This window comes from Xyrauchen texanus, chromosome 46 (genome assembly GCF_025860055.1).
Source record: "Xyrauchen texanus isolate HMW12.3.18 chromosome 46, RBS_HiC_50CHRs, whole genome shotgun sequence".
NCBI lineage: Eukaryota > Metazoa > Chordata > Actinopteri > Cypriniformes > Catostomidae > Xyrauchen > Xyrauchen texanus.
The window spans coordinates 637,446-655,917 of NC_068321.1; the positions used below are offsets into that span (position 1 = coordinate 637,446).

At 39.4% G+C, this 18,472-nt stretch overlaps 1 protein-coding gene across 1 annotated transcript in view; it reads left to right on the forward strand.

The window, feature by feature from the left end:
- The window catches only part of LOC127637918 (Fanconi anemia group A protein), an 86,761-nt gene that overhangs the window by 65,177 nt on the left and 3,112 nt on the right, over window positions 1–18,472 (forward strand). The window contains exons 27-41 of the mRNA XM_052119168.1: window positions 6,222–6,389; window positions 6,700–6,773; window positions 12,895–13,023; window positions 13,137–13,206; window positions 13,324–13,481; window positions 13,584–13,692; window positions 13,777–13,836; window positions 15,564–15,668; window positions 16,709–16,824; window positions 16,925–17,069; window positions 17,167–17,229; window positions 17,324–17,426; window positions 17,514–17,589; window positions 17,672–17,810; window positions 17,893–17,976. Of these exons, the coding sequence (XP_051975128.1) occupies window positions 6,222–6,389; window positions 6,700–6,773; window positions 12,895–13,023; window positions 13,137–13,206; window positions 13,324–13,481; window positions 13,584–13,692; window positions 13,777–13,836; window positions 15,564–15,668; window positions 16,709–16,824; window positions 16,925–17,069; window positions 17,167–17,229; window positions 17,324–17,426; window positions 17,514–17,589; window positions 17,672–17,810; window positions 17,893–17,976 (1,599 nt within the window). The remainder of the gene's footprint in view (window positions 1–6,221; window positions 6,390–6,699; window positions 6,774–12,894; window positions 13,024–13,136; window positions 13,207–13,323; window positions 13,482–13,583; window positions 13,693–13,776; window positions 13,837–15,563; window positions 15,669–16,708; window positions 16,825–16,924; window positions 17,070–17,166; window positions 17,230–17,323; window positions 17,427–17,513; window positions 17,590–17,671; window positions 17,811–17,892; window positions 17,977–18,472) is intronic.

An 18,472-nucleotide genomic window follows, 5' to 3' on the forward strand; every position in this document is an offset into this window, starting at 1 on the left:
ATCAGAACATGGCCCGGGTGACCTTTATACTGTAGCAAGTGCAAAAGACAACAGAGATTTTTTTAATTGTATATGACTGTCATTATAAGCATTATTAGTTAAAAAGACTTAAACTTATATCCTGTCCTCCTGAGTAACACCAAAAACATCACTGTAAATTGTAGCAACAGGTTGGATTAGCCAGTTTGTCTGCTTCCTGACCTGGGCCCCACTATACTATTACAACAATGAGCCAAATTACTAGAGGGGAGAGCGGCACCTTTCCAGGAGGGAGGGAGTCAGTCTCTCTTTAGCAGGTCAGGTCTACCCCAAAAACTACTGTGCTATTCTCCAGACACCATTCAGATATCCATTCAGTGACACTCATCTATTATAATCCTTGTCACCACGACGAGCAGGGAGGAGGCCAGAGCATATTACAGTGTCTGACATTGTATTTGCAAGTTCACACACATCTTAAACATCAAGTCTAGTGATCTCCGAATAGCGAAGGCAGGTTTACAGGGTTCTCACGCGTCCTGGAAAACCTGGAATTTTGCAATGCGGTTTTCCAGTCATGGAAAATTTGGAAATACCTAAATGACCTGGAAAAATAATGATTTGACCTCGAAAATATTAATATAACCATTTGACTGCTGCTAGCAAGGTTTCCGTTACAAGCACAAAAACATGGTAACGATCTGACTTGGAATAGTCAAATAAACAAATTTGTATAAAATTATACAAACTATATAAAATAAACATTATTATTATTATGAAACAAACAGAATAAAAAAAAAACAGCAGATGCTCCCGATTGAGACAATTTGTTTAATGGTCCGGAGTCCAAATACAATGTGATATGTATTTGGAAATAATCTTGGATAAAATGTGACTACCTCAGACATCCTAGTTATCATCCTGGGGGTGGTCTCTGGTTAAAGTTGACCAATCACAGCTGTTGTGGTCTGTGTCGACGCAACACACAGGACGTCAGGCTATAGCGTAGGCTACGCCGTAACCACCGTAGCTACGGTAGCCTATGCTGTAAATTCGATGCAGAGGTTTAAATTGGCCTTAAGGGCACTTACTCACTAGGGCAGGGGTTTTAAAAGTCAAGTGAAAGTGGGCCTCCCTTGTGACATAACGTACACAGTGGTGCCCCAATGCAGAATGTTTTTTGTGAGGGTCCGATTTAGAGGTAGAGTTAGGCGATAAAATCTATTGTTCGTACAGTATAAAAATAATTAAGTCTATGGCTTGTCCTCATAAGGATAGCCGCACCAATGTGTGTGTGTACCTGTGCGTGCATGTGCATGCGTGCGTGCATGTGCACAAAGGACTACTGAATAGAAACTCTTCTTGAATTTCAATGTTTTTCACATGCTGGCCACATCAGTGGATTCGTTGATCTGGAGTGCAAAAAATGAGCTGTGCCTGATGCTGTCTAACACTTGCTCCTTCACATCCTGTGCCATGTCAGAGATGCACCGACCCACTGTGTTGTCAGAGAGTGGAACAGAATCAAGTTTAGAAGCAACTGCCTCTCCTAGCATCAAGGAACACATATCTTTGGGTACTGGAAGAATCAATGTCTCTCCGATGTTATCTGCTTTGTCCACCTTGGCACAACGCAGAGCAACATGATATGAAGCGTCATAAACATTTAATTTGACAAATTCCCCAACTTTTTTCTGACCTTGAAAGGCTTGAAGTTTTCTTTGGAAAAAGTTGTCCCCGCTACCTCAGCATGCTTTGTGTCAAGGTGTCTGTGGAGTTTAGCAGGTTGCATGCTGTTATTAGCTAAAATCTCCTGACAAATGACACAAAGGTCGTGGTCAGGGGTGTAGATTCCAGGGGGGATGGGGGTGAGATAACCCCCAATAATCAAAACAAGCCAGTACAGCCCCCACAATATTTATACCATGATCAATGGAAACATGTAACCGCTTCATGTTGAAACCCTTCTCCAGGCTCCACAAGTATTATCATTTTAGGATGACAGAGAATGATAATGGAGGACAGGGAATAAATACCCTGCATGTTTTAGTTTGTTCACCATGTTTTTATTTCTTCGATTTCACAGTGCAACTAGTCCCGCCTCTCCAAGAAGATTCCCATTGGTCAACGGATGCCTACACCAGAGTGCGTTGCAGTAAAAGTTTAAATGTTTTCAACTTTTGGTCGCATGACGAAACCCTTGCGTATTCCCTCTTTGTCCTTCTGATGTACCATCCCCATTGAAATCAATGCATTCGCAGCATAAACAGTGTGTGTATGCACCCTAATGTAGAGGACAAAGCACCACTTGACATTGGTGTTTGGCGGTGTTGCCTTTGATTCCTCGACTCAACTCATGTGAAATGCACTTTGCAATGACAAAGGGACATCATTGAATCTCATAATTATTGTTATTATGCTATTATTGTTGTCTTTTCTGATAAAAGTCTTGTTCAGCAGTTTGTTACAGTACTTCTGCATTGTTTTATAATGCTTAAACATTCTACTGAAGTCTGTAGATTTGACATGCAACTTTTAATAATGTAGGACGTCATTATTATTAGACTATTATTGTTAACTTTTTGGATGAAAAGTCATGCTCTGCCGTTCACAAACTGAATGGAAATTATAGATCTGATTTGTTCTTGTAATGCTTAAACACTATAAAGTGTCTGGGCAGATTTCAGTCGTGAACATTTCAAATGATTCAATGACTCGCTCATAGCACATTAGACTTTAATTTGTTGCCACCTAGAGGCATCTCCAGAAGGGGTCACTAAACTAAGCAATTATTGAATCTGAACATACAGGTGCTGGTCATATAATTAGAATATCATCAAAAAGTTGATTTATTTCAGTAATTCCATTCAAAAAGTGAAACTTGGATAATGTATACATTCATTCCACACAGACTGATATATTTCAAATATTTATTTCATTTAATTGTGATGATTAAAACTGACAACTAATGAAAATCCCAAAATCAGTATCTCTGAAAATTAGAATATTACTTAAGACCAATACATAAAAAGGATTTTTAGAAATGTCGGCCAACTGAAAAGTATGAACATGAAAAGTATGAGCATGTACAGCACTCAATACTTAGTTGGGGCTCCTTTTGCTTGAATTACTGCAGCAATGCGGCGTGGCATGGAGTCGATCAGTCTGTGGCACTGCTCGGATGTTATGAGAGCCCAGGTTGCTCTGATAGTGGCCTTCAGCTCTTCTGCATTGTTGGGTCTGGCTTATCGCATCTTCCTCTTCACAATACCCCATAGATTTTCTGTAGGGTTAAGGTCAGGGAGTTTGCTGGCCAATTAAGAACAGGGATACCATGGTCCTTAAACAGGTACTGGTAGCTTTGGCACTGTGTGCAGGTGCCATGTCCTGTTGGAAAATGAAATCTGCATCTCCATAAAGTTGGTCAGCAGCAGGAAGCATGAAGTGCTCTAAAACTTCCGGGTAGACGGCTGCGTTGACCTTGGACCTCAGAAAACACAGTGAACCAACACCAGCAGATGACATGGCACCCCAAACCATCACTGACTGTGGAAACTTTACACTGAACTTCAAGCAACGTGGATTCTGTGCCTCTCCTCTCTTCCTCCAGACTCTGGGACCTTGATTTCCAAAGGAAATGCTAAATTTACTTTAATTAGAGAACATAACTTTGGACTACTCAGCAGCAGTCCAGTCCTGTTTGTCTTTAGCCCAGGCGAGACGCTTCTGACGCTGTGTCTTGTTCAAGAGTGGCTTGACACAAGGAATGCGACAGCTGAAACCCATGTCTTGCATACGTCTGTGCTTGGTGATTCTTGAAGCACTGACTCCAGCTGCAGTCCACTCTTTGTGAGTCTCCCCCACATTTTTGAATGGGTTTTGTTTCACAATCCTCTCCAGGGTTCGGTTATCCCTATTGCTTGTACACTTTTTTTTCTACAACATCTTTTCCTTCCCTTCGCCTCTCTGTTAATGTGCTTGGACACAGAGCTCTGTGAACAGCCAGCCTCTTTAGCAATGACCTTTTGTGTCTTGCCCTCCTTGTGCAAGGTGTCAATGGTCGTCTTTTGGACAGCTGTCAAGTCAGCAGTCTTCCGCATGATTGTGTAGCCTCCAGAACTAGACTGAGAGACCATTTAAAGGCCTTTGCAGGTGTTTTGAGTTAATTAGCTGATTAGAGTGTGGCACCCGGTGTCTTCAATATTGAACCTTTTCACAATATTCAAATTTTCTGTGATACTGATTTTGGGGTTTTTCATTAGTTGTCAGTTATAATCATCAAAATTAAAAGGAATGAACACTTGAAATATATCAGTCTGTGTGGAATGAATGTATACATTATCCAAGTTTCACTTTTTGAATGGAATTACTGAAATAAATCAACTTTTTGATGATATTCTAATTATATGACCAGCACCTGTATTTGTGAAAGAGAAGCAGGCCACACCAAAATACCCTTTATTTTTGCAGCTAAATCTACACAATTGTGCAGATATTTTTCGCTTAAGTTGGTGCTTTTAGCTTTTTCTTTCAAAAAATAGCCCTGGAAAACATGTCTGTGGATTAGTGATTGTCTCAACTTTTTGGACCCTCATGAGTTTGAATCCCTGCGAGTTATAAACTTTAGACAATGATGACATTCGGACCACTGTTTTAAAAAAAAATTAAATTTCACACTGGGTACGTAGCGTGTGGATTCAGGCTTAACATCTCGGAATGTGAATTAATTTTCAGTAACTCAATGATTGGAGTCAGTTTATTCTGTGGCTACAACATGTAGTATGCCGAAAACATGGAATATAGTCATAAAAATGGCATTAGAAATAAACCGCAGAATGTCATGGAATATGACGTACTGTATTTGGATGAAAATTAATGTTTGAATGTACATTTTAAAATTTTGATATGTCCTAGTATGATAATTCAACAAAAAAAAGTTTCAGGTTTAATTGAATAAATAAATAATCTGCAAGTGATGCACTCATCAAAATGAATGTGTAGAGCCGGCCGCTCATACACTGAAAAAACTTCATGTCATCATGTGTACGCTTGTGTGTGACAGAGAGCACTCTGAAGTGCACAGCACATACAGACTATGTATTTATTTAATTAAATTTACTGCTTTTCAGGGATTTATAATCACACTATGCCATTGAGCATACTGCTTATCTGGAGGTGAGAAACCTCTGTCAAAACCACACAGAAACGGCAAAATAAAAGCTAGATTGATATGGACACATGTTGTTGCTTAAATATTACACTTGTTGGGCGCATAAAATCTCCTGGAAATGTCCTGGAAAAATGTGGCTTGAAAAATAGTGGGAACCCTGTGTTGGTACCAACATGAATAACAATTTTAGAAAACCGACATTTAGCATTAGCCAGCACTTTTAAATTTGATCTGATGCTAGACGCTCAAGCCCCAGAAATGCATTTAGCAATATTGTCTGGAGCCTTTATTTCCATGTTCCTTACAATAGAATCACCTATGACCAAAGCTCTTTCAACATGATTCTCAGTCGGTGCATCACTGCACCCTGCTGTGGGGGGCTCTACTGCCAGAACCAAAGTGTGTGTTTCTCGCTGTTCTACCCACATCCAAAACAGTATCTACCGGCTTCTCTTTCTCACTGACCTCCACTAGTGTTCGGATGCCTTTCTCTAACTTATTAACCTTCTCTGTCAGTCTGACTAATTCCTTACATTTATCACATGTAAATATCTTACTGCTGATGGAAGAAGCTATAGTAAACATGTGACATGCAATGCAGGAAGAAATAACATGAGCGGATGCCATGACTTAACGTAATTGTTGTTGTTATGGTTGTACTTGAGCAGCGAGGGTTTGAGATCGATGTGGTTTGATGTTGTTCCTGATCAGCAGAGGTTTAAGATTGATGCAATAAATTGGGAAAATAAAAAAGAGAAAACAGGTGTGCAAACTAAAATACACGCAGTTGAAACGGTAGAAAAGAGGGGAAAAAAGGAATTATGCAGTAAAATGGTAAAGGATAAAACGATGAACGGATAAGAAGAATAAACAAGTAGTAAGCTACAAACACAGACTTACCCATAGCAACCGGAATAGGAAGACTGTATGACTATGTTGACTATGACTAAGTCCTTGAAGTTCTAGAGAGTCCTTGATTTTCATTCAGTCTTGCCTGTATGAACCCTGTAATATGTTGTTTTTGGTTGTTGTTTACGAAAATGCTTATCGATGTTTATCTTTGTGTTTGCAGGCTCTTTATCTGATCCCCAGACTTATCCTAGAGACTCGAACACACACGAGTGATGAATGTGACTCTGATATGAACACAGATATGTCTGATCTCACTGGAAGAATGAAAGACGCAACTATAGCTCTGTGGCAAAACAAACAGATCAAATCCCTGCAGAAACACTATCAGGTACTTACATGATGAAAGGAGTGATATTGAGTGAGTGATGTTTTGATGTACGTGGTGCATTTATGATGGGTAGAGTAAAGTAGGTGGTTGTAGGCTTTTAGATTGTTTGATGGGAGTGATGGAGTGAGTGATGGTTTGATGGTGTGATGAGAAGAGTGATGGACTAGTGTGGTAGTTTCATAAAGAGATGGATGGATGGATGTTATGGTTTAATCTGATGGCTGGTGGTGTGGTGGTTTAATGGAGTAAGTTACTAGACGATTTGTGAGGGGTTGTTTGGGTTTTATTACATTCTCAATTCTTTCATCAGCTGTCTTTCTCGGAGTGGCTCTCTGCTGAACTTCATGTACTACGCAGCCAAGATGCACTGACAGATCCAGAAAGGTATGGCAGTACACTTTCACAGCACACATGCTGGCACATTCACAGGCACTATGGCTTGGCTTTGTGTCCAAAGATCAAAAGGGAAGGGTTTTGTTCCCGCTATTTGTCATACTTTTTTGTTACACTCATGCTAATGGCACTTTTCGTGAGCTGTTGAATAGGGGGGCTAAAAAAGGGGTCTCCTTAATGTCTCTGAAAGATGTCTCTTTGGCCAAGTTGCACCATTTGTTCCTGTCAGCATCACAAGGATCCCATGTTTTTAGGTCAATGTCTGCTGAGAATGGCTTTGTTTGTTTTTTTTAGTCTTTGAACAGCTTTTTAGGCCCAATTCTATTTAATCAGAGCTATGCCCTGAGTAAAGCATTATCTTGAGTAGGTTAATGGACTGTATATAATAGATGGAATCATGAGGATGGAAAATTATGTGGCTATATTGAAGCAACATCTTAAGATATCAGCCATGAAACTAAAACTTGTTTGCCAGTGGGTTCTCCAAATGGACAATGACCCCAAGCATACCTCCAAAGTTGTGGCAAAATGGCTTAAGGAAAACAAAGTCTAGGTATTGGAGAGGCCATCACAAAGCCCTGACCTCAATCCGAATATTTGAGGGCAGAACTGAAAAAGCTTGTACGAGCAAGTAGTTCTACAAACCTGACTCCATTACACCAGTTCTGTCTGGAGGAATGGGCCAAAATTCCTGCAACTTATTGTGAGAAGCTTGTGGAAGGAATTCAGAATTTCCACAGAATCCCTCAACAGTGCAAATGAATGGGCAACTGAAGTCAGATGATCAGATTCATCAGCCAATCAGATTGATTTATTTGTTCTTGGTGGGAGTGATCTTTAGGATATGTCCCGGTCAAAGCCTTCTAGCTGGCCTTGAGTGATGCAATCATGCTTTAAGTGAGGTGCGTTACTCAAGAGCGAAAAGCGCAAGATCAAGCTGTCTGAGTCGTCTGTCATCACTGCTGTTATTGCCATAAAGAGATCCTTACGGATTTAAAAACATGAGATGTTCTGCATGACCGTGTGATTGCTTAATTTATTAAACAGGAAAGGAGGACTGATTCTCACTTCAAGTAAATTGGTAAGTGATTTTTGCATCGTTATAGCAACATATTGAACATCAGGAGTTTCTAAGTGTAAATGAGGCTGCTGGAGCATTCAGTGTCGGATCAAGTTTTGAAAAGTAGTCCTGTGTTCCCTTCAACACAGAAAGTCGGATTTTACAACTTCCTACCAAGAAAAGTGCAATGAATGCATCTTGAAGTCAGAATTAAAACTTGTAGGCTCGTGCAGAAATTCTCAACTCCGAGTTCGCCGAAATGCTCAGAATATTGAACGGTTTAAATCCATGTAAATAAAGGAAGCTATTGTCATTTGAAAAATATGTCAAATGTATATTTAATATGTACAACTAATATGTTAAAGTCATGGCATGTTGACATTTTAAGTTCAGTTAATTTACTTAAAGCTACACTATGTATCTTTTATGTTATTAATGAGAGAGTGCAACAAAAATAAATTTTCCAAACCAAGTCTTTACCCAAATACACTTTGATAAATCTATAATAATGATTTATATTTCACATCAGTGTGTGTGTGTGTAGAGAAATATAATAATTATAGTGTAATCGGTACAGAACTTTTCACTTGTTAGCACACGTGTTTATTTTTCTTTATAACGGCAATCATTTATATAAATAAATCCTTTAGTCCTAAGCTTGTCAAGGACATGTGAGCCTTGAAATGATGTTGACCACTGGTTAGACAATCTATAAATTAGCTACTACCGTTGTCTATTTGGCCAGAATATCCTGCATTTACAAAAACTTTACAACGTTTGACCTTATCAGACTAACAATCGTAGTGTCTAATGTTAACAAACAGCATAAGATATGGCACTTAACAGCTCAGATGACATGTGTTCAGATATCCGTCTTTTTCTTTCTTTCGTTATTTATTTGTTCATTTGCACTGATAAGATGTCCTGTATTCATGTGTACACCATTGCGTCGAACCACATTCATCTGCGCAGAGCCGAAGCACATCTTACGTCATTACCAAAACAATGTTCTTCCGCAAGACAGAGGGCCAAGAGTTACATAGTGTAGCTCTAAAATTAAGTACAGTAATTCAACTTAAAAAAAAATCATGGATGTGCCCACTGCCAGGTGGTGATTGTTACCATTCTCATCTCCTGATCTTGCTCTCCATTCACAAGCCGGCACTCAACCACGCCCCCACCACCACAGCAATATACCACAATAATTGTGATCTCAAACGTCCTCAATTGCAGTTCACTTCCACGATTTGGTGCAATTGCAGTCATATCAGCAGTTAATCGAACTGTAGTTCACATGACCATACTCCAGACCACCTTTTCAAGAGGACTTAGGTGTGGTTTGCATGTGCGCACATGAGTTCGGAAAACAGCATTCACATCATCCAAGCAAACAGAACTTTGACGTCATTCGATGCCGGGTGCACACCAAAAGTGCTAGTGTGAAAGCCCCCTCAGACTTCCAGCAATACAGTTACACTTATCTACTATAAATCCTGTCACTGCAATGAGCAGGGAGAAGCCCAGAGCATATTACAGTGTCTGACATATTTTTTGCGTGTTCACACACATCTTTAACATAATCTTTAGTGATCTCCGACTGGCAAAGTCAGACATTGTTAGTGCCAACGTGAATAAAAGTGTTAGAAAATCTGTGTTAATTTGATCTGATGTCATGCTCTCTGGCCCCCAGGGCACATTTCTCTATAATGATAGATTCTCTATTTCCACGTTCTTTAAAACAGAAACGGCATTAATGTAATGCCAATATATTGCCAACATACCGGTTCAATTGTGCAAGCTTTGCTGAATATGTCATGTTAATGCTTCAATAAACGGTATCCATTAAAGGGTTTAATCTAACGTTTGCAAATTTAAAGAAATATTGATGGATTCTCATGTTTACTTAAGATTTCTTGAGAAAAAAGTATCTTTTGTTTTCCGGTATATTTTGCGGTCGGAAAGTGATGTAATGCTCTCACATGTGTGTTATCATTTTTCAGAAAGTGAGTGTGTTATTTTCTGTGAGCATTTAGCTGTCAATCAAAATGTCATTTTATTTCATTGTTCAGTTTTCTTGCTGCCATTTTAATGATTTTATTTTTCTTTAATCCACATTTATTTACTTGTATTATAAGTTCTTATAGTTCATAGACTGTTTTCTATATACACTGGTGAGCCTTCACCTCACAGGTGAAGTGAATAATGTTTAATAATTCCTAACAAGGCCACATGTCAAGGTCTGGGTAGATTAGATGGTAAGTGAACAATCGGTTCATGTAGTCAACGTGTTCAATGCAGGAGTAAAGACCTGAGCAACATTGACAAGGGCCAAATTGTTATGGCCAGACGACTGGGTCAGACCATCTCTGAAAAGGCAAGGCTTGTGAGGGTCTCCTGTTCAGCAGTGGTGAGTACCTACCAACAGTGGTTCGAGGAGGGACAAACCACAAACCGGCAACAGACTCATCAATGCGTGAGGGCAACAAAGGCTATCCCATGTGGTCCGAACCGACTGAAGGTCTACTGTGGCACACATCACATAAAATTGAAATGAGGAATGTGTCACAACAGACGCAGCATCACACCCTGCTGCGTATGAGGCTGTGTAGTCACAGACTGGTCTGAGTCCCAATGACCTCTTATGCTCACGTGCCCATTGTAGGCACTTTCGATGGTGGACAGGGGTCGTATTTAAGTCAATAATATTAATATGAATAACTATTATTATTATTATTATTACATTAGTATTTGTTTACAATTTATAACAATATATAAGTTGAATGGGTTCCAAAAAATAACTGTGTGAATGAAAAGTGGACTGATGCAAGTTGAAACATTTTTGGAATAAAAAAAGGCAAAAATACAACACTGGTTTCTTTTCTGCTGAAGACTGGAGTTACTGTTAATGTTGCTGCTACATTATCCAGTATACTAGTTAATAATAAAGTGTTTCTTAATAAGCTATACATTTATAATCAAATAATGTGTAGAGGTTTGTGTTTCTTTACATATTAAAGAGTACTCCCAATTAGTTCCACACAGTAATGTTATAAAAGATATTCTAAACTGATTATGCAAAAAAAAAAGAAAAACACCGGTATCGGATCGGGATCAGTATTGGCCGATACTGAGATTTCTGGAATCAGAAGAGAAAAAGTGGTATCGGTGCATTCCTATTTTAAATGTTTATTCATTCAGTATACATTTTTAAAACTATCGGCCGATTAATTGGTTATCGGCTTGTCTTCCCAACTTGGTTATCAGTATTGGCAAAATCCTATTTTATATATATATATATATATATATATATAAATATATAATATCTGCCCTCAGAGACAATTGTGACATTTATTAAAAACAACAGTAGCACAAACACAGACCCTCTGCCAACTGACCCTGCAGTCTGGCCTTATGTTCCTTTTCCTTTCATTTATTGAAATTTGGCACCTTACCTTTGGCTTATTGTCAGTATAAAACGTAATGAATAGTAATGCTCCTTAAAATGAACTTCCTGTATGTTGTTTTTTTACTATGAAACTGCTTTGCTAGAAAGAGGTGGGAGGATCATTTTGAGGGTTGCAAAAACACTGACAATAGGTGCCAACACAATGTTTTGTTTGGGCCCCCAAAAGGCTCGGACTGGCACCGAGCGTAACAATTTTATTTAACTTCTACGAAGCCTGTCTTACAATCACTGAATCACTGTGTAATAAGTTGTGTAAAAGTGCATGGAATTACATGGAATTGTTTTTAAGGCAGGATATGTCATGTGTATTCTAGAGAACTGGGCAGAACCACAGAGTTACTCGTTATTGTTCTGTCCTAGTAAAGTTAGAATTAAAAACAGACCAAATTGAGAGACACAAAATCATTTGTATTTCCAAAATTGTCATATTTGACTATTTTGTGCACTCTTGATTTTCCAACAGTCTGTAGGTTATTCTTATGTTAGGTAATTAGCCAATGCTTGCTTATTGCTAAGACTAACAATCAGATTAAGGCTAAAATAGTCTAGTGCAAGATCACACTTTTCAATTCTTCATGAATTGCGAAGGCAAATTAACTTTTAGTAATAGGTTGCACAATTTTGTCGCTATGCCATCTTTTTCTGTTTAAATTCAGCTGAATTCATAACTTACTATATTGGTGTAATGATCAATTTCTTTGTGAATAATTGTACCTATTTTTAAATCTCTAGCAATTAAAGATGGAATTTGTAGCTCCTTCAGAGTGAAGAAGAAATACCCCACAGTACTGACCCTACCCTCTGTAAAGACCCTAACTTTATAATCTCCTACTGCTTAGCACCCACTCAGGAATGCCAAATTCCTCAAGCAATTTGATACTAAACTATCAGTTTATTTCTGTGGCTTCTATACTCTCTGGATGAACAGACCAAACTGTTTTCTTTAACATTTCTTATAGACTGAAGATTAACAGCACCACACTCATATATAATGTTCTTTCAGAAAGCTGTTAAGTTTCACTCACCAAATGTAGGAGTCCATGTGATACCAATAAGTCTGTTGATCTTCAACTTCAAATCTTCTAACAACTGTAGAATCTCTTCGATGTTCACTTCTAGCAGTTGAAGAGTTCTCTTCTTGTCAGTCTCCTTTTGATGCATCAAAGTCTCAGTTACAATGTAAAATCATCTGACTTTTAAATACACTCAATCCTTTAGTTCCCTCCTGTTCCCCGAGGTCAGGGAATGAGCTACAGTGCCATAACACTGGTAAACGGTCGCTTGCTAAAACCTTCACTCTCACGGTCCCTCAGTGGTGGAACCTCTAAGCTTCACTCAAACAGCAGAATCCACTGGACTGAAATCTTTAAATAAATGAAAACACACCTCTTCTGTCAGCTGTCGCACGCACGCACGCACACACGCACACAGACTTCTGCTCTAGCATTGTGCTACTCTACTACTTGTGTTGTGTTTACAAGCTGTACAGCAATGCTACTAGTACTACTACCTGTGTTACTTCACTGACACTCCGACGCGCGCACGCACACACACACACACACACACAATCTCTGCGTTTCTTTCAGGCAGGAGTACGAGCAGTGGGCATGTGAACAGTTTTATCTACCCATATCTGTGAGTGATGGAGGCTGTGGAGGAGATGTTACTCGAGCCTGCGCTCGCATCATCACTGCTGTTCTAGACCAGCACACAGTGTAAGTGTGTGTTTCACTGTTCAATCTGCTCTAGTGTGTTATGACCGTTTCATCAGTGCAGTAAATCAGTAAGATAGAATCAGTCACTTATATTTCAGTGTGTGTCTCTGTAGATCACAGACAGCAGCGAGTTCTTCTGAACACACCGATGGTTGTCTGCCTGACCTGCTGTCTCTCTTACAGGTGATGATTCATATCATGCGTGTCTGTGTCAATGAGCATTTGACACAAACACTTAAGTGATGTATTTCTCATTAATGATCTTTGTCCTCCTGACAGTGAAACTGCTTTCTTCTTTAGGTTCTACTGTATGACGTAGCAGTCACTCAGCAAAACACCTCAGACAATGAGGGTCACTTCCTCTGGGACCTGATTGACAGCAGGTGCTCTGTGACCCCTGACACTGAAAGCATAAGATATGAGCTGGAATATCAGAAAACCCTCCAGAACGTCAGCCGGTACAGACTTGGACATCAGCGTACAGCTCTAGCATCAGATTATGAGTTACGGATGGTAACGAGACACGTTATATTATTATAGTTTATGTTCATATCTTTCAGGGTACTTGTGATGATTCCTGCTGTCCTGCTGGTGAGAGTCAGAACAGACGCAGCAGGAAGAAAAACTCTGGACTGCCATCGACTGATGAAGCACATTAATGATGCCCAGGTCACGGTCACATCCCTAAATAACACACATGTGTAATATGACGATGGGCCGTATGAATTTGATTGTTTGTTTTCTTTTTCTCAGAGGGGGGTGTGTTGTCCTGCTGATTTCCTGTCTCTTCAACTCACGGCTCACTTCTTCAAAGTATGTATCTTTTTCTGAACGATTCCCAGCAGATGTCTGCAGTGATGCTCATGTGCTGTATTTTTCTAAGGATAAATATATAACATAGTTAAAGGGATGTTAAAAGTAATGGTACTTGGGGCCTGAGTAGCTCAGCGAGTAAAGACGCCGACTACCAGACCTGGAGTCGCAAGTTCGAATCAAGGGCGTGCTGAGTGACTCGCTCTCGGTGGGACACGTGGTGAGCTGTGTGGATACCACGGAGAATAGCGTGAAGCCTCCACACGCGCTAGGTCTTCATAGTAAAGTGCTCAACAAGCCACGTGATAAGATGCGTGGATTGACGGTCTCAGACCCGGTGACAACTGTGATTTGTCACTATGCCACCACAAGGACTTGGAGCGCATTGAGAACTGGCAATGCCAAATTGGGAAGAAAATGGGAGAAAAAAAATATATAATGGAACTTCAGTAACAAGTCCATACTAAATTTGTAATGTTTCCTCTCTTTCTGTAGTACTGGTGTAACTGGGTCTCGACCGTATTCTGTACCGCACTGTGCGTATGCTGATGAGATGGATATACCTGCAGGCAATGCTCTAAAAAGGGGCGGGAGATCCAAACTGCCATTAAAGGTATAGGGAGCCCCTTACTCTACTCTTTACCTTAACCATGAGTGGAAGTGATGCTTCCTTTTGGAGTAACCCCACCCACTTTTGGATATTCCGCCCCTGTTTGGAAGTCTGCGGTATATGTCTGTGTGTGTCTTTGGAGTATGGGTTTTGGAATGAGGGGGCATGCATAATCAACAGCGAAGTCTGGTGGAAGTTCCAGAACAGATAACAGCACTCTCAGCACCTTTAATGAACTCAAATCGTTAAGACGAATAGTCGAGTACTTGCGATACTCATGCCTAGTTTTATGTTACATTTCAGTACCTTTTTACATTTCTGAATGTTTTCTTCATATTACAGTCAAATAGGCCTAAATAAAATAAAAAAATACAACATTTTAAGCAATAGTTCAACCAAAAATGAGATGCTCTTTAAATGTTCTCATGTCTTTCCAAACTTTTTAGCATTGCGTAGTGCTAATAACAACTCTGATTCTCACATAAACTTGTGTGCCATTGTGATCGCTTCTCTCACAGCACTCAAGAACGAGAAATAGATGTAAATGTTTTCACTGATAAATGACTTTAATTCCAGGTCCTATGCCTTCAGAACAGAAAATAAGAAAAAATCTTATGTAATAATAATATGACAGAATTTTCATGTTTTATTATAATTATTTAAATTCTATTGCTTATAATTTATTTATTTTACTGACTGCTAACTTGTCTTGACTAATGAATGTTGTATTTGTTTTTTGCTGTAGTATCGAAATGGGTATTGAGAATCAATTGTTGTTGGGACTGACTTCTGAAATAATGTATTTCATTAAAGAATAAGTTATAAGTGTACTGAACTAAAGTCGACCATCAAGAGTTCATGCCACGGGACCGTGTGAATGCATTAAGAGATCGGGGGTCTTTTGGATCAGTGTTTTACATCTGTACTGGCAGCAGAGCAGGGATGAAAGATGAAACTTTATTTGGAGACCAAAGTCATCACTTGTTAGTTTGTAGTTTTCACACATCCTGTTGAACCCAAGCTGCTGTTTCATTATTTTACATCTAAGCAGCAGCATTATGGGATGGTAAGTGTTTATCATATTCACAGTCACGGTATGTCAATTTGTGTTTTTCAGGCGGTTGTGAGTGCGAGCGTGAGATGTGATCATCCGGCTGACACATTGAACGCATCTCTGTCTCTCTTCTGCGCTCAGTGTCCACTGCTGTTGTTGTCAGCTGTGGTAAAACCTCTCTTCTCTACATCTCTGTGTTTCACGTGTATGAGAAGACTGTCACTGTGTGTGTGTGTGTGTGTGTGTGTGTGTGTGTGTGTGTGTGTGACGCAAATGTGATTGTACATTATCTGTGTTGTGGAACAAAAACTATTTCTACATATGACTAATTACTTGGCTAAAAATTTCAATCAGATTACTTAATGTGAAAAATAATGACATTACTAATTACTTTTAACACTTTTCCACTTGGTCTATATTTCCTTCTTGTACACTGCGCAAGTCATACACACCTTTCTCCTTCATAATTAGTCATTAGTGACATACATATGAACATCATTTGTTTAAATGTATTCTACATAAATAATATTAGTTTAGAAATGTGTAACTCAGTAATGTACAGTACTGTGCAATAGTCTTTAGCATTACTTCAGATGTTCCACAAATCATTTGCCTTATTTTATATCTTCTGTTATAGAGTCTTTGGGAAATATACATTTTAGATTTCCAAACATTCCTTTGGCAAAGGATGGTATGGCCCCCATCAGCCACTTTTACACTATCTGCCAAATTTAGGCGTGCTAGAGCCTGTTGCGTTCCCTCCGTCACATCCGGGGCTTCATCATACCATCCTCAGGGCCAACCCTTGTGCCAAAGAAGGGCAAATAGGGATTGAGGCGGGGTGCTTGGAACGACCAATCTGCCAACAACCTTGAATGTACGCAAGTGTGTTTTGGAGAATTGGAGCTGTTTTAAAAGCATCAAATGTTGATGTCATTTTTTTATATGCTCACTGCACTTATGATAGATAAAGGAAAATAATTCTTGGCATTATTTTTTTAAATATCCTCACTATCATCTTACACAACTGCCTAAACTGTTGCACAGGACTGTACGTAAAATTCAAAAATGAATTATCCATTAACTGTAATCTGATTTCAAGAATTTTAAATGTAATTCCTTACACTACTTTTGACATTAAAAGTCATTTGATTACAGTAACGTATTATTTGTAATCCGATTGATTACACCCAACACTGTTTGTGCAGCGCTGGTGGACGCATGTGTCATCGGCGTTAAGCTGTCAGTGGAAGCGTTTGACTGGACGAGACACACTGCCTGAACAGCTGCAGATACTGAGCGATTGTCACCGCTGGAGCAGACGGTAAAATACACACAACTATAATTCACCTCAGTTCATCTGATGTTCGGATGCATTTAGGGAATGTTTCATTTATTCTCTTTGTGTTGGATGTGTTTTGTAGGGTGAATTGGGAACTCGTATTGTCACCTCCGTCAGCTCCGTCATGGCTGCTGGCTGCCTGTCTACACAGTGTTCTGGAGAGATCAACCTGTGAGATTGAGAACATTAAACTAGCGCTCAGACAGCTCAACGAGACAGACAGACGGGTTAGTTCAGACCTTAAATCTTTATCAGTTGTCACCTGAGAACATTTCAGTTCTTTACGTCACAGGTTTGGTGATAACTGATGTTGTGTGTCTGCAGGTTTTGCTCTTCTTGTTTCTCTACAGTGTGATGAAGCTCATCTCTGCTCACCTGGAATCACCGGTATCACACAACTCATGGACATTCATTTGATCCTCATGTTTTCATATTTCTGAGGGGAAAAAATAGATGTTGACGTGTGTGAATTTGTTTTCAGGGTGCGGCGTGTTTGACGCGTGCCAGAGAGTTCAGTGTGAGCGTTTTCACTCATCTGATAGATGATTCTGATTGGCTGCAGCTTTTTGATGGGTCTGGATCAGGTGTGAATGCATGTTTCTATCTGAAGTCTCTTAACGGTATGTCTATTATTACTGGTGTCACGTCACAGTGGATTTGTTTTCTCCTAGATCACAGACTGTCTGATTTCACGTCTCATGTGATGTCACGCCAGATGATCAGACTGAGGCCGTTTGCCTTTTACAGGTGAGAGAAACACTCATATTCAGTCTTATCGTGGATGTTTTAGTTCTACGGCTGTATGTCCTTTGCTATCCTCTTTACCCAGCATTCTCTGTGGTGTGGAGTCTGAGGTTCTGATGCGAGCAGTCCGATCCAGTGGATTCCTCTATAGCGCTGCCGTATCATACAAAGAACTCAACAAACTCTTCCTGAATGGTCAGACCGGCGATGACTCACAGCAGCAGGTCAGATCAGCCGCTCACTGTCATCTGTCTGCACATGTGTCGTTCTGTCTATGTTCTCACGTGTGTCTCGTGTGTATCTCAGACTCTGCTGGAGTCTCGGCAGGTTCTGATGAAGTGCATCTCGCTGAGTTCACCAGACAGCCTGACGCTAAGTCAGAAAAGAAAGGTACAAACACATGTCTATCAGGGTGGGGAGCATACTTAATATATATATATATATGATATTTTCTGTTCCCCAAACCTAACACTAACACAAACCTTTTTTCAACAAGATGTTTTTAGTGTGTTTAGTTCTCATTTTAGATTTTACCCTCACTCAAACTGGGCTGTATACTTACTAATTTAGGAGTTAGCATATGCGCTAGTGAACTAAAAAATGTATTCGCTCCAATTAAAATGTATTGACACACAGAAGAGAGTGGTCAAGTTTGTTTTAAATAATTTTACTGTTTTTATTTCTACTGCAATTTTCTGCTACTACTAATATTATATAATATTTTGATACAGTATCATATTTGTGATTGTGATTTGATGAAACAATATATTTTTATCACTATAAATATTCATCACAAGATCATGTGGCTGCAACACCCCGGTCATTTCTTTGAGCATTGTCCCCACCACCACTGCTTTGTTATAAATAAAAAAGCATTAATACTTTG